The sequence below is a fragment of the Cydia amplana genome, chromosome 2 (genome assembly GCF_948474715.1).
Source record: "Cydia amplana chromosome 2, ilCydAmpl1.1, whole genome shotgun sequence".
Taxonomy (NCBI): domain Eukaryota; kingdom Metazoa; phylum Arthropoda; class Insecta; order Lepidoptera; family Tortricidae; genus Cydia; species Cydia amplana.
In genome coordinates this window covers 20,121,076-20,135,654 of record NC_086070.1, presented here as the reverse complement: position 1 = coordinate 20,135,654, position 14,579 = coordinate 20,121,076, and the positions used below count along the sequence as shown (strand labels likewise).

The 14,579-nt window shown below is 37.8% G+C and overlaps 1 protein-coding gene across 1 annotated transcript in view; it reads left to right on the top strand.

Moving 5' to 3' along the window:
* Positions 1–13,699, top strand: part of LOC134659845 (cell adhesion molecule Dscam2-like) — a 65,995-nt gene extending 52,296 nt beyond the window's left edge. The window contains exons 31-32 of the mRNA XM_063515556.1: positions 11,751–11,828; positions 13,652–13,699. Coding sequence (XP_063371626.1) covers positions 11,751–11,828; positions 13,652–13,680 — 107 coding nt within the window. The 3' untranslated portion in view covers positions 13,681–13,699. The remainder of the gene's footprint in view (positions 1–11,750; positions 11,829–13,651) is intronic.
* The last annotated feature ends 880 nt before the right edge of the window (positions 13,700–14,579 follow it).

Below are 14,579 nucleotides of genomic sequence, written 5' to 3'. Positions count from 1 at the left end.
CAAAATCAATTAAATGAGAATTTAAATAAATAAAGTTCCGGCAGGGTGCAAAATTTAAATAAGGCGGACAAAATAAAATTTGAAAATATATGGAAACAGTGTTGGCTAATGTACCCCTAATATCTTTACCGATTTACTTTTATGTGGTATATTCGCCTTTTGTTTCACTATTAAATTAATACAATTAAAATAAAAAATATTATACCGGTATTCCACCGGTATTATTTCAGTGCTGAAGCGATTATCTTCGATCGTAGCCTTGATAATGTAGGTGTTGATAGTTACTTACGGCGGTAGGAGCGGCAATGAACCCCGTGCAGAGTAGAACGTGAGGTGCGTTGGGATAAGTGCATATATCTACTTATAATTCTTTGGCTGGTTGGTAACCCTCTATATTTTATTTTTTGTTTTACTGTTATTAGGTTAAGGGAGTTTTAGGGAGTGAAAAAAAAATGATTTTCGTTTTATGCGCTCGCGTGATTGCCGATGGATTATAATTAGACAAAAGAACTTGATTTCCACGCATCGAATGTAGATCCCTATGACACTTCCTCCAAGTCTTCTCCAATAATGTTTATACCGTATTTTAATTACCTACCTTAAATGTTACATTTCTAAATATTTTTTTTGTGCTATACATACTTCAAAAAAATCGCTGGAGGCCTAGCGGTAAGAGCGTGCGAATTGCAATTCCGGCTCGTACCAATGAGTTTTTCGGAACTTATGTACGAAATATCATTTGATATTTACCAGTCGCTTTTCGGTGAAGGAAAACATCGTGAGAAAACCGGACTAATCCCAATAAGAGCCTAGTTTACCCCCTATGGGTTGGAAGGTCAGATGGCAGTCGCTTTCATAAAAATTAGTGCCCACGCCAATTTATGGGATTAATTGCCAAGCGGACCCCAGGCTCCCATGAGCCGTGTCAAAATGCCGAGACAACGCGAGGAAGATGATGATGATGTGACACATACTTCCAAAAAAATCTACAAATATTTTACGTGACAACTGCTTATAAGTAAATATTATGTAGGTACACTTATAAAGTATAAAGTAGAAAATATCTTATAGGTACATAATATAAAAACCGATCATGTACGAGTAGGATTCACTATGGGTTCCACAGTTACACATTTTTATTGCATATTTTTTGTTTAAGACCAACTCACCTATTATAGGACATAGGTCTTCCATTAATCTTTTGGCGTTGAACTATTTTTTGTATATGTATTTATGTAATACAATTCTGAGTTAGGTTATGGTACATTTTTGCTCACCTACTTATAATTATGTATTATATCTGATATGTCACATGATACCAAAAATCGCCGCAAAGTTAAAAGTTCATTTATTTACGTTACTCATCTTCGGATCACCGACTTACTACTTCCTTACTTGACATATGTGTACTAAATTTCAATTGAACTAGTCCAGTAGTTACGGTGAAAATTGGCTTTAACAAAATGGCAGACACACGAGTGATCTTATAAGGGAGATTATTTTCCTTGAGTGAATGGTATGCATTTACCCCAATGCACCTCACGTTCCACGCGGCGCGGCGTAATCTGGCCCCTATTTCACCACGGTGACAGGTACGACAAAAACATCACTGTTATTGACGCCATAGGCATCCATGGACTACAGTTACCGCTAACACTGATTTAAACTTTCACGATTTTTACACATTATTAAATTGTACAACGGAACCGCAAAACGTTCAAGCGGATAAACAAGACCAAGTGCGGGTAGTTCGAAAAACTCGCGCGGTTAGAAGATGCTGATGTCAACTTAAGCCAGTCTTCTCCGAGATCACGGGGACAACGCCGTCCTCGAAACGTCGGAGGTAAATCTTAAAACTTAGATACGCGATTAAGTCCCGCTGTACAATTTAATAATACAGTTACCGCTTACCATCGGGCGGGCCGTATTCGTGTTTGCCACCGTCATTGTACCTATTATTAAAAAAAAAACTTTATTATATCGGATAAAACAGACATTTCTCTCGCGAAAAAATCTTGTTGTCACAAGATTTTTCAAAGAATTTTCGGTAAGTCTTGACAGGAAATGAGTTCTGTGTCGCAATTTCGATACAGTTGCCGTGTTTCTTGTGACAATTGTCATTAGCTTCGCAAAATAAGAATTTTTTAGTGGCAATATAATGGAGTTTATTTATTTATTAAAATGTTGGTGGCAAACAAGCACATCGCCCGTCCGATGGTAAGCGGTTACCGTAGCCTATGGAGGCCTGTGACGTCAGCAACAGTGATGTCGACAACTGTCGCACCTGTCACCGTGGTCGTGGTGAAATAGGGGCCAGTTAGTACCTAATAATCGCAGTGGTCTTAAGTGTCACAGACCCTACTGGCGCTTAAGTCCTTTATGACAATTTCTGCCTATTTTAAATTGTTCAAAAAAAAAGAAACCGAGTAATTATATCGGACTACCGAATTTTCACGAGAATCAGTTGAGAAATGTGATATGCAAAGGAGAAGAATTCGGACATACGAAAGCATTTTTGCCCAAGTTGAAACGGAGACCTTCGCCAACGCTCGGTCAATGATGGTTTAGGTACAGCTAGCTGCAGAGAAAAGGTACCACCCCTGCATACAATTATCTATCTGGTCGTACCTTTTCTCTGCAGCTGACTGTACACCTATAAAAATGGTTGTCCCTGCTGTAATTTTATACCGGTACCGTACTTTGTATTTCAACCGGTATAGTTTTACCTTCAAAACGAACCGGTATTGATAAATAATAACGGTACCATACCGCTTATACCGTAAAGAAAGCATGATGCAGTCTCTGCTTTGCACAATTATTGTGTGGACAAAATTCTTATAATCACCGAAACATACATACCTACGCACATAATGTCATTGAAATAAAACATTGTTATTTTATAGTAAATTTATATAATACTCGATATATACACATAACAATAACCAGACCGCAGCGGTATTAGCCTGTAAGCTTCATCTCTTGTCTCCAAATCCGCAAAAACTAGTTAGTACTAAATGCTGGTCTTGCTGTTATTTTATTCTTGAAGATTATGGCTTGTTTCTTGATTATTGAGAACAGCACGTAATCGCACACATATAGACGGAACGAACGGCAACAAAGTAGGTGTAGACACTAAGACTTTCAGGTATTAAACGAATTACGCTTCGTATTAATAGGTAAGTAATATTTAAATGAATATATAATATTCTCTAACGTAAATACAAGATTACAATTGACATCAAATGTCATTGACGTACAGAAGTCATATACTTTTTTTTAATGACGCAAAATTGATACCAGCATAATGAAAATCAATCCCAATCAGTAAAACGAGTCTTTAAGAGTGCTATTACATTTCGGGGATGAGCGAGTTTAGGTATTTTACGCGCTGCGGCAGGCCCCGCGAGCTCAGGTCGCCGAACCCTTCCACCGCATTTTCCCTCGGTCGCACTACAATGATGGATTAAACATTCTTGATCCGATCGTGAAGCACATTGAAATCAATCATAACAACACTAACTGTACTTTAATATCAAAGTCCTAAAAATGTTATTTGGTACGAAAATACTAAATCCAGTGCAAATATACATACTTATGTAGGTCATTATTACTAGAAAGAAATTATACGTACTTACTTAGGTACTCGCTTATTTTCATTTTTAACCGACTTCCAAATCTAAAAGGAGGAGGTTATCAATTCGGTTGTATGTTTTTTTTTATTTTTTTTATTTTATTTTTTTTATATTTGTTACTCCATATCTCCGTCATTACTGGATGTATATGCATACAGATTGGTCCCGTTTTTGTCAAAACCCAGTTCTGATGATGAGATCCATGAGGAATCGAGGGAACTCCTCAAATCTTAAAGGCATACATATAGTGATTTTTGTGTTTTTATCAACAAATCAAGCATATACATTCAGAAACGTGACATTTGATGAAGTGGAACTGCTGATGATGATCAGAACAGAACTCTTCAACGACGCATAGTTCACGTTTGGCGATTTGTCCTTTTCGTTATGTTTGTTAAGCAAGTTAAGTTTTTAAGCCACATTTTTGTCAAGCTCGAGTTCTGATGATGGGATCCATGAGGAATCGAGGGAACTCCTCAAATCTTAAAGGTGTGCGTATAGAGATTTTTGTATTCTCATCAGAAAATCAAGCATTTTTATTAAAAACTGTCGCATTTGATGAAGTGGAACTGCTGATGATATCAGAACAGAACTCTTCAACGACCCATAGTTCACGTTTGGCGATTTGTCCTCTTCGTTATGTTTGTTAAGCAAGTTTAGTTTTTAAGGCACATTTCTGCCAAGCTCGAGTTCTGATGATGAGATCCATAAGGAATCGAGGGAACTCCTCAAATCTTAAAGGCATACATATAGTGATTGTTGTGTTTTAATCAACAAATCAAGCATATACATTTAAAAAGTAACATTTGAGGAAGTGTAACTGCTGATGATGACCAGAACGAAACTCTTTAACGACGCATAGCTCGCGTTTGGCGATTTTTTCTTTTCGTTATGTTTGTTAAGCAAGTTAGGTTTTTAAGCCATATTTATGTCAAGCTCAAGTTCTGAACATGGGATCCATGAGAAATCGAGGGAACTCCTCAAATCTTAAAGGCACACGTATAGAATTTTCTGTATTTTCATCATAAAATAAAGCATTAACATTAAAAACTGTCGCATTTGATGAACTGGAACTGCTGATGATGATCAGAACAGAACTCTTCAACGACGCATAGTACATGTTTGGTGATTTTGAATTTCGACTTTGACTTGGACTAGGACCCGGACTCGGATCCAGATCCGGACTCGTACCCGGATCCGGTTCGGACCCGGACCCGGACCTGGACTCGGATTCGGACTCGGACCTGGACTAGACCCGGACTCGGACACAGACCCGGACCTTGACCTGGAAAACACCCCCGTACACCGCACCGCATGCGCCGTTAAGTGGGTTAGGTTAGGTTTGAACTGCTATCCTCACAGAACCGAACAAAAGTGGGTTAGGTTAGGTTAGAACTGCGAGCCTTACAGAAACGAAATGCTTCCTTTTCTACATAGCGCACCATCTACAATAATCTTTCACCGGGCCGCATAGAAGTCGGTTTTTTTTTCTTAAAAATTATTCGTCATTGCATATGGTATAGGTTGTATAGTGAAACTATTTTAGCTATATAATAAAACCTTTAATTTGTATCTTAAGTTTAGAAACGAGCTGATACTAAGCATCTGATGATGAAGCCTGATGATGATGATGAAGGTGGTCACGGATACCAATCAACCATGTAGTAACATGATTAGGCTCGTTTGATTCGTCTCAACAAGATCTTTGGCACTAGGTGACACTCAGGGTCTGATAATGGAGCTGGAAGGTGGCCACTGGTACCAGTCAACTATGCAATTAAACCACTTCGTGTTTGGGCTCGTTTGATTCATTTCAACAAGATCTTTGATACAAGATATGACTCAGGGTCTGATGATGGAGCTGGAAGGTGGTCACCGGTACCAGTCAACCATGCAACTAAACGACTTCGTGTTTGTGCTCGTTTGATTCGTCTCAACAAGATCTTGGACACTAGGTGATACTCAGGGTCTGATGATGGAGCTGAATGGTGGTCACCGGTACCAGTCAACCATGCAACTAAACCACTTCGTGTCTGGGATGACAACCTTCCAGCTGCACATCAGACCCTGTGAGTACTATGTTGTGTCAAAGATCTTGTTGAGACAAATCAAACGAGCCCAAACACGAAGTGGTTTAGTTGCATGATTGACTGGTACCAGTGACCACCTTCCAGCTCCATCATCAGACCCTCAGTACTATCTTGTGTCAAAGATCTCGTTGAGAGGAATCAAACGAGCCCAAACACGACGTGGTTTAGTTGCATGGTTGACTGGTACTGGTGACCATCGTCCAGCTCCATCATCAGACCCTCAGTACTATCTTGTGTCAAAGATCTTGTTGAGACGAATCAAACGAGCCCAAACACGAAGTGGTTTAGGTGCATGGTTGACTGGTACCGTTGACCACGTTCCAGCTTCATCGTCAGACCCTGAGTTCTATCTTGTGTCAAAGATCTCGTTGAGAGGAATAAAACGAGCCCAAACACGAAGTGGTTTAGGTGCATGGTTGACTGGTACCGTTGACCACGTTCCAGCTTCATCGTCAGACCCTGAGTTCTATCTTGTGTCAAAGATCTCGTTGAGAGGAATAAAACGAGCCCAAACACGAAGTGGTTTAGTTGCGTGGTTGACTGGTACCGGTGCCAACATTCCACCTCCATCATCAGACCCTCAGTACTATCTTGTGTCAAAGATCTTGTTGAGACGAATCAAACGAGCCGAAACACGAAGTGGTTTAGTTGCGTGGTTGACTGGTACCGGTGACCACCTTCCAGCTCCATCATCAGACCCTGAGTCCTATCTTGTGTCAAAGATCTTGTTGAGACGAATCAAACGAGCCGAAACACGAAGTGGTTTAGTTGCATGGTTGACTGGTACCGTTGACCACCTTCCAGCTCCATCATCAGACCCTGAGTTCTATCTTGTGTCAAAGATCTCGTTGAGAGGAATCAAACGAGCCCAAACACGAAGTGGTTTAGTTGCGTGGTTGACTGGTACCGGTGACCACCTTCCAGCTCCATCATCAGACCCTCAGTACTATCTTGTGTCAAATATCTTGTTGAGACAAATCAAACGAGCCCAAACACGAAGTGGTTTAGTTGCATGGTTGACTGGTACTGGTGACCACCTTCCAGCTCCATCATCAGACCCTCAGTACTATCTTGTGTCAAAGATCTTGTTGAGACGAATCAAACGAGCCCAAACACGAAGTGGTTTAGTTGCGTGGTTGACTGGTACCGGTGCCAACCTTCCAGCTCCATCATCAGACCCTCAGTACTATCTTGTGTCAAAGATCTTGTTGAGACGAATCAAACGAGCCGAAACACGAAGTGGTTTAGTTGCATGGTTGACTGGTACCGTTGACCACCTTTCAGCTTCATCATCAGACCCTGAGTTCTATCTTGTGTCAAAGATCTCGTTGAGAGGAATCAAACGAGCCCAAACACGAAGTGGTTTAGTTGCATGGTTGACTGGTACTGGTGACCACCTTCCAGCTTCATCATCAGACCCTGAGTTCTATCTTGTGTCAAAGATCTCGTTGAGAGGAATCAAACGAGCCCAAACACGAAGTGGTTTAGTTGCATGGTTGACTGGTACTGGTGACCACCTTCCAGCTCCATCATCAGACCCTGAGTTCTATCTTGTGTCAAAGATCTCGTTGAGAGGAATAAAACGAGCCCAAACACGAGGTGGTTTAGTTGCGTGGTTGACTGGTACCGGTGCCAACCTTCCAGCTCCATCATCAGACCCTCAGTACTATCTTGTGTCAAAGATCTTGTTGAGATGAATCAAACGAGCCGAAACACGAAGTGGTTTAGTTGCATGGTTGACTGGTACCGTTGACCACCTTCCAGCTTCATCATCAGACCCTGAGTTCTATCTTGTGTCAAAGATCTCGTTGAGAGGAATCAAACGAGCCCAAACACGAAGTGGTTTAGTTGCGTGGTTGACTGGTACCGGTGACCACCTTCCAGGTCCATCATCAGACCTATATATTCTGATTCTGACATGTCATCAAAAGCATTTGTATTCAGCCATTTTTTAATTTAGTACCTATAAAATATCAGATCATTTCAAATATCTTTAATGCTGTCCGGTAGTTACATACTATACTATAAAACCAAATACACAGTACTAGGATCAAAGTTTCTCAGTCGCCGTTTACACGTACTGTCACGCACACAGTATAGCATTTTACACGGCGCCTGCCGCACACAATGATAAAAAACCTCGTCGTCGCTGTTGAAAACGTGCGGAGCCGACCGACACACGTCCTACCTCTACAAGCTCTGCCGCGGCACTGAGCTCACGACCGCGCGTCATCGGTAATATTAGAGTCGTTTTCAAAAAATTGCCAAAAAATTATAGTAGAATTTCATAAACACTAATGTATACCATCAGTATAAGCAAACGCTGCAGATTGCTTGAGTATGAAAATGACTTCGATATTAAGTAGAATTTCGTAGGAATTGACACTTGTTTCGGAGAGAAAATTGAGTTTGTTTTTCTTCGATTTTCTCTTTCTCAAAGGTATTTAGGAAAAATGTCAAAAGTAATTCCTAATGTACAGGGTATTAGTAATACAAAATAGCCAGCTTTACCAGTGTAAACTTCTCAACATTTACAAATACGAGCTCACAATTTAGTGCTTCACGTGGTTTTTCGGAAACAACCATCAGAAAAAAAATCATTACTAATTTAATAAGCCGTTTTTCCAATATTTAAAAAGTAATTCCTAAAGATAAGAAGACGCTTTTACCGTAACAAGTACTCATTGTTTCTAATAATGACCCTAAAGTACTGAATGTCATCGAGGAATATCATCAATTTTGCATTATTTTGACTTTTCTTGTTGGAGCGCTCTTAAACTTTTTTCATTTTAAGCGGGTTTTGAAGGAACAAGTTACTTAAATTCAATTGTAATCGTATTGTTTTAGGATAGTTTACTGCTGTTTTCGATCGTTACGACCTGTAAATAACAACAAATCAAATTTTAAATAAATTTATTTACCCTATTTTTTGAAATACAATTTATCTACTGGTATACATTTTCGTATGCGTATATGATGAAATGTCTAAATAATGTCAAAAACGAGCTTCGACGACGTACACGTCTGCTTCGATCCAAGGCCAGCGGCCATCTGACTCGAAGAAGAATTTTGAGTGATGTCGTCAATGTATGGAAATTGTACGAAAGTTTACATTTGGGATTGAATTTCTGTGTTGTATTTGTGAGTAAAAATATAAGTAGATAAATTATTGCTAGTTTAGTTATCTAGCTTTCAAAATCACACAACAACTCAATTACTGTTAAAGGCAAAACTGTAATGCGTGTTGCTCAAACGGAACTCCATATTTTGATTTTTGGATACTTTTAGTGTCGATTTGTAGAGAATTACAGCAAATAAAAAATATTATGCCGTGAAGAGCCGGTACACGGCTTCTTCGTGAACAAATTTACGTATAATTTAATGCAGTTATTAAACATTTCTTGAACAAATTGATTGCACAAAGTGAGCTCTAAATCGAAAACGTCATATACCGTCCCCTGAATGACGGCAATTACATTTTACCGTCATCAAAAACTCTAACTCTGGTACCCCCGGAACTTTTGCATTGTCAACACATTCAGGGACAACAACGTCAAACTTTTAATCATCAACCCGAAATATTATAATAATCTACTTACACAGGAACTCAGAATTTAATTACCAGGCGCGAAGTCTGAAATTCAATTAAGACATCTTCACTTTGGATGTCGGGGATAAATTCGGTTGGTCTCATATTTCAAGAAGAGCTGGTAACAGTAGTCGAGGCTGAGTTGGCTCTTTTGTGACTTAGGAGAGATAGATATGACTAGGTATACATAATACTTATGTAGGTAGTTAGATGTGTTGTATGTACTACGGTTCAGTTACTTATAATTTTTTTTTTTTTTTAGGTACTCATTTGTCTTTATTATCGTTAAATTACTATAACAAACATTTATTTACAAACAATTAATTATAAGCGTAAGTGTATACTGTGGTTGCGGGATAAGTGTATATCGAGGGTTGTTGTTGCTCCTACTGGAAGGGTATCTCAACACGGGAAGGGTGTTGGGTAGTCCAACAGGACTAGCCATTAATTTGACATCGTCCATGTACTGAACATAGCCTTTGACCTTCTTCTCATGTTATTTTCCGAAACAGAATCATTACTATTGACCTATGAGGTTTGAACAATCGACCAGTTCGACTACATGTATTCCTAAGTACAAGCACGAAATGCGCTGCGAATGCGAGTCAAATTGCTATTATTCGAATGCTATTCTAAGCATAGATCGGACTGTCTCTTCCATTTTCATACAATCTGCACAAAACTAGAGTGACAACGCTGCATTTGGGACTCCATTGTTATAGTTGCTGGCTCGACCAATCGGGATGCGGGTGGCAACTGCCAGGCGGAGGCTGCCAATCACTTTGATTTGCGTTCCGTCCTCCATACTAATGCAGCTATTGTTAGGTATATGAGGTGATTGATGTGCTTTGAGAAAGTTGAGGTCGATCACTGTTTTTTTTTCTCTTGTGTACACTAACTTCATGTAACTAAATCATAAATCATTTATTCGCTTGAAAAGGGTAAAGTGACAGATGTTCACGTTTGTTATTAAAATATTATTTATTCGCCTAAGTCGCTCGTTAAAATCAATAGGATGCATATTTTGAGAAATATTGAATGCGTGCTTTGATATTATAGCAACTGACTTATATTTTTAATTTAATTGTGTAAAAGAGGAATATTAACGAATTAAATAATTTGTACCTAAACAAAGTCAAAACAAAAACTGCTCTTTCATGATTTTTAGCCGATTACTTATATGTCGATATTTTATTTAGGACAGCCATTTTTTTTTGCTATTTCGGAGTACAGTCCATGATTGCTTTGGTATTACATATTTTTTCAATTTCTACTCTACCCAGAGTCTTACTCTAAGAGTTGAGTATAAATTTTTATACTCAACTCTTAGAGTAAGACTCTGGGTAGAGTAGAAATTGAAAAAATATTCTTTAATTTTACAAAATTATTGACTTACCTACCTTTAAGCTTTCTAATCACATTAAAGTCAACTGGTTATATTGCTCCGTCTGAATATATTTCATGAACTTAAATCTGTTCAAAAACTACATTCATTTCATTAAAAATTACATGTTTTTTATACTTCATAACGCCAATTACAACTCTTAAACATTAATATTAATTTTCCCAAAGCCTCTTAAATTAAATACTGTCTATTAATCTTGATTAATTAAAAGATAAAATTAATGACTGTTTCTTCCATTTAAGTAAGTTTTTCGTAGAGGAGGTTGGTTTAATGAATCTGTCTCAGAGATCCCTGGGGCTCGGTAATTGATTGATCGTTTTGTTGGCACCATTAACCTTTTTGTTAGTAAGCTTTAGCTGCCCACTTTAGGACACCAATTTTATTAGGGAAAAGTGGCTAAAAACGTAGCTTTATTTGACTTCAAAATAAAATCGGTCAACGGGTCACGTAATCAAATGTTACGGAAATTAGAATTACTTAATTGAAAAACAGAATTAAAGCTAAAAAATAATGAGATTTTTTTGCCTGCACAGAGGAACCCTATTTTAACCTTAGGATTTTTTTTTTAGTGTAGCTCATCAACATTTAAAGAATGTGAGAATAGGTATATTTTTAAATTTAAAAGCCCTACCATGAATGGTTTACACTGTAGGTTGTCTGTCAGTATAACGGGCCGGATTTAGTTAATTCTGTTTTATCCCTTTCTTACAATTAGGTACATTATATCAAAATGATAGATGAAGACAAATTATTCATAGCTAATTCATCCAGTAATGCGTTTATGAATAATGCCACTAGGCTCTTGCGTCATGCACATGTCGCCCGCACTAAAATCAAGCAAAAGCATTAAGTACCTAAGTTTTTAAATTCCCATAATTCTTGTTAAATATGTATATAATTGTGATCGAAAGCGTTTTTCAGTTTTCAAATCCACGTTCTGAAAAATGTTAGATGTCTTAACGAATCCCATTTTTAACCGACGAAAAAACCGAGGAGGTTCTCAAGTCGACGCGTATATTTTTTTTTGTCAACAGAGACCAGCTTCCAGGCTCGCTCCGAGTCGGATGACAGTGACAGCACTTCGAAAGCTACTATGTCAGCGATTCCGCGAAGTAAGATTTCGTTCAACGGTCAGCCAAGTTAAACTATTTTAGTGTTTACTTTCTGTTAAATTAGGAAATCACCTCAACCCGTCTAATTACCACCACAATCATGATCAATTTCCACCTTATATTAAAAAAAAACATTTATTTACAAACAAGATATATACAGTGTATTACTAAAAGAAATTAAAAACTAGCTTAAATCTAAAATAGGCCCCTAAGGCATTGTACCAAGGATGCTGGCGACATTTCCTCGCTGTATCGCAATGCTGATACGTTGTGCGAGGTAGCCGCCAGCTCTTCGGTCACCAGTTACGTCAACCAGACGCTTCGCGATTTCTGCGAACAACTTATGCGCGCTGGGACCCCATGGACCTAGAGTTTCAAAAAAAAACTACATTAAAATATTACAAATTGGGCTATTGTTTCATAAATCTATGGTGAGTTGGAACTTGGCGCCAAGTATTTTACCTTTCAATAATAAAGCTGCAACTTTAATTTATACAATAAGAATTAGTAATTAATTTTACTACTAACGTTCAGTAGGTAGTTAGGTACTTTAGCTCGTCTTGTTGGCATTTAAAAAGAACCACCTCCATATTTCCCTGAAACATAGAAGTGATGAGTGAGTGAGTATACAGGGTGTCCCAAGAAGTAGTGATATACTGAAGCTGGGAGGTAGAGGACCTACAGGGCTATCTGAATCATCCCCATGTATGTTCCGCGATTTTTCGTATTTTCGGAGTTATGATTTTTTTTAATTTTTCACCTATCGCCGAGTACGATGAGACTTTTATTTATGGTGACGTGAATTATTGCGGTAGATGCTTGATTTTTTTTGTGTGCTAAGCTGATAGATAGGCCAATTCAGTATGGTAACATTTACTATCGTTAATAGATCTCTGAATGGAATTAAAAAAAAAAAATTAATGCCAAGAAAGATAAAATTACCCAGTATGTTCACAACTTCAAGGGCGCTTAAAAAAATAAAACATACTGGGTAATTTTATCTTTCTTGGCATTAAATTTTTTTTAATTCCATTCATAGATCTAACGACAGTAAATGTTACCATACTGAATTGGCCTATCTATCAGCTTAGCACACAAAAAAAATCAAGCATCTACCGCAATAATTCACGTCACCATAAATAAAAGTCTCATCGTACTCGGCGATAGGTGAAAAATTAAAAAAAATCATAACTCCGAAAATACGAAAAATCGCGGAACATACATGGGGGTGATTCAGATAGCCCTGTAGGTCCTCTACCTCCCAGCTTCAGTATATCACTACTTCTTGGGACACCTTGTATGTGACAGAAGTGATGCGAAATTGTCAAACTTGGTAGAATACGCACAAAGGCACCAACACCATTTGTAATTGCGCAATCTCACAAACTTCGCCTCTAATCCAAGTCGCCTATTGTCCTTTCTCGAGTCAAATAGGTCCCTAGGTGTTGTGTTGCTAGGTGTTGTAGGTGTTGACCTCACCTTGTCATTAATTACGCTCGGTATACTCACGTTGTACACAACTGTCTCGTTGGAGCCAAATTGGGTAACAGGTCAATTAGCGGTCATTAGTGCTAGAAGCTGCCGTTGGCGCTGCCAGCGCGCCTCGTAAAATTTAATGAGCTACCTAGCTTACATGAAATATTGGCAAGAAGACAGCAAAATTTTTGAATGACGTGACGTAAGAACGAAAGTGCTGTTTTAATTTTTTTATATTATAATTATCGGTCTGATATTTAAATCAAGCACATATATAACATTATGACAAACACAGAGATTTTATAACATTATGGTTTCTTATAATCCTTTTTTTGCTTTATTTTCAGGACACTGCCGCACACCGCATCACAGATAACAACTGAAGCATTAAATTACGATTATGAAAAGAAAAATGCAAATGTACTAAGTATTACATAAATACCTACGTAATATAGAACAATCAAACTGACATATCAACGTAATGCTTAATAATACACAGACATCGTGGGCGCAACCTTAATTCCCTGTGTTCAGTTGTTGTCCCTTTATGACCAAAATACACTTTGAATAGTAAAATTTTGCATGATTCCTCAATATCTGTGTGACACCCAATGCATTTAGACAGATTGAAAAACCACTTCGAATAATCTCATAAATTAATCAGTCAGAAATCCGTCAGAAATTATGGATCTAACAAAATCTTTGCTATCTTTTATTTTTCATTTATATTATATATAAACGCTATAATTTTACTATATACCTATCTGTTAAATATGAATATATTGATTGGTGTATTTAAGACAATAATTATTGATTGTTACGAATTGTCTAAAATGCTCGTGGATTTTCTTTGATCTATAGTTTCTGGGGAGAGATATTATAATATTAAATAATTGTTGGCAAAAATGTTCTTTCACCTGAACTAGGTCGTGCAAGGAATATAAGTCTTATTTGTAGAAGTATAGAAGTAATTTAGTGTTGATCTCAACTATTATATAAAAAAAAACGTTTATATTTACTTAAATTATCTTTATTGAAAGACTGATGTTTCAATTAGCGTAAGATAGGTAAAACCAAGGCGTTTGTGTCAAATAGTTGTACTGTAAATATTTAGATAATCAAAGTCCTGGGACCCATTCTAGGATCGTTGCAGGTCTTTATTACGAGTGTGCAGCTATGTAGCGCGATTCGGAAAATGAATAAGAGATTTACTAGATATGAAATAGTAAAGATATGTGACGTTCCACGGCAAAAGGTACCATTGCCCCGGCTGAA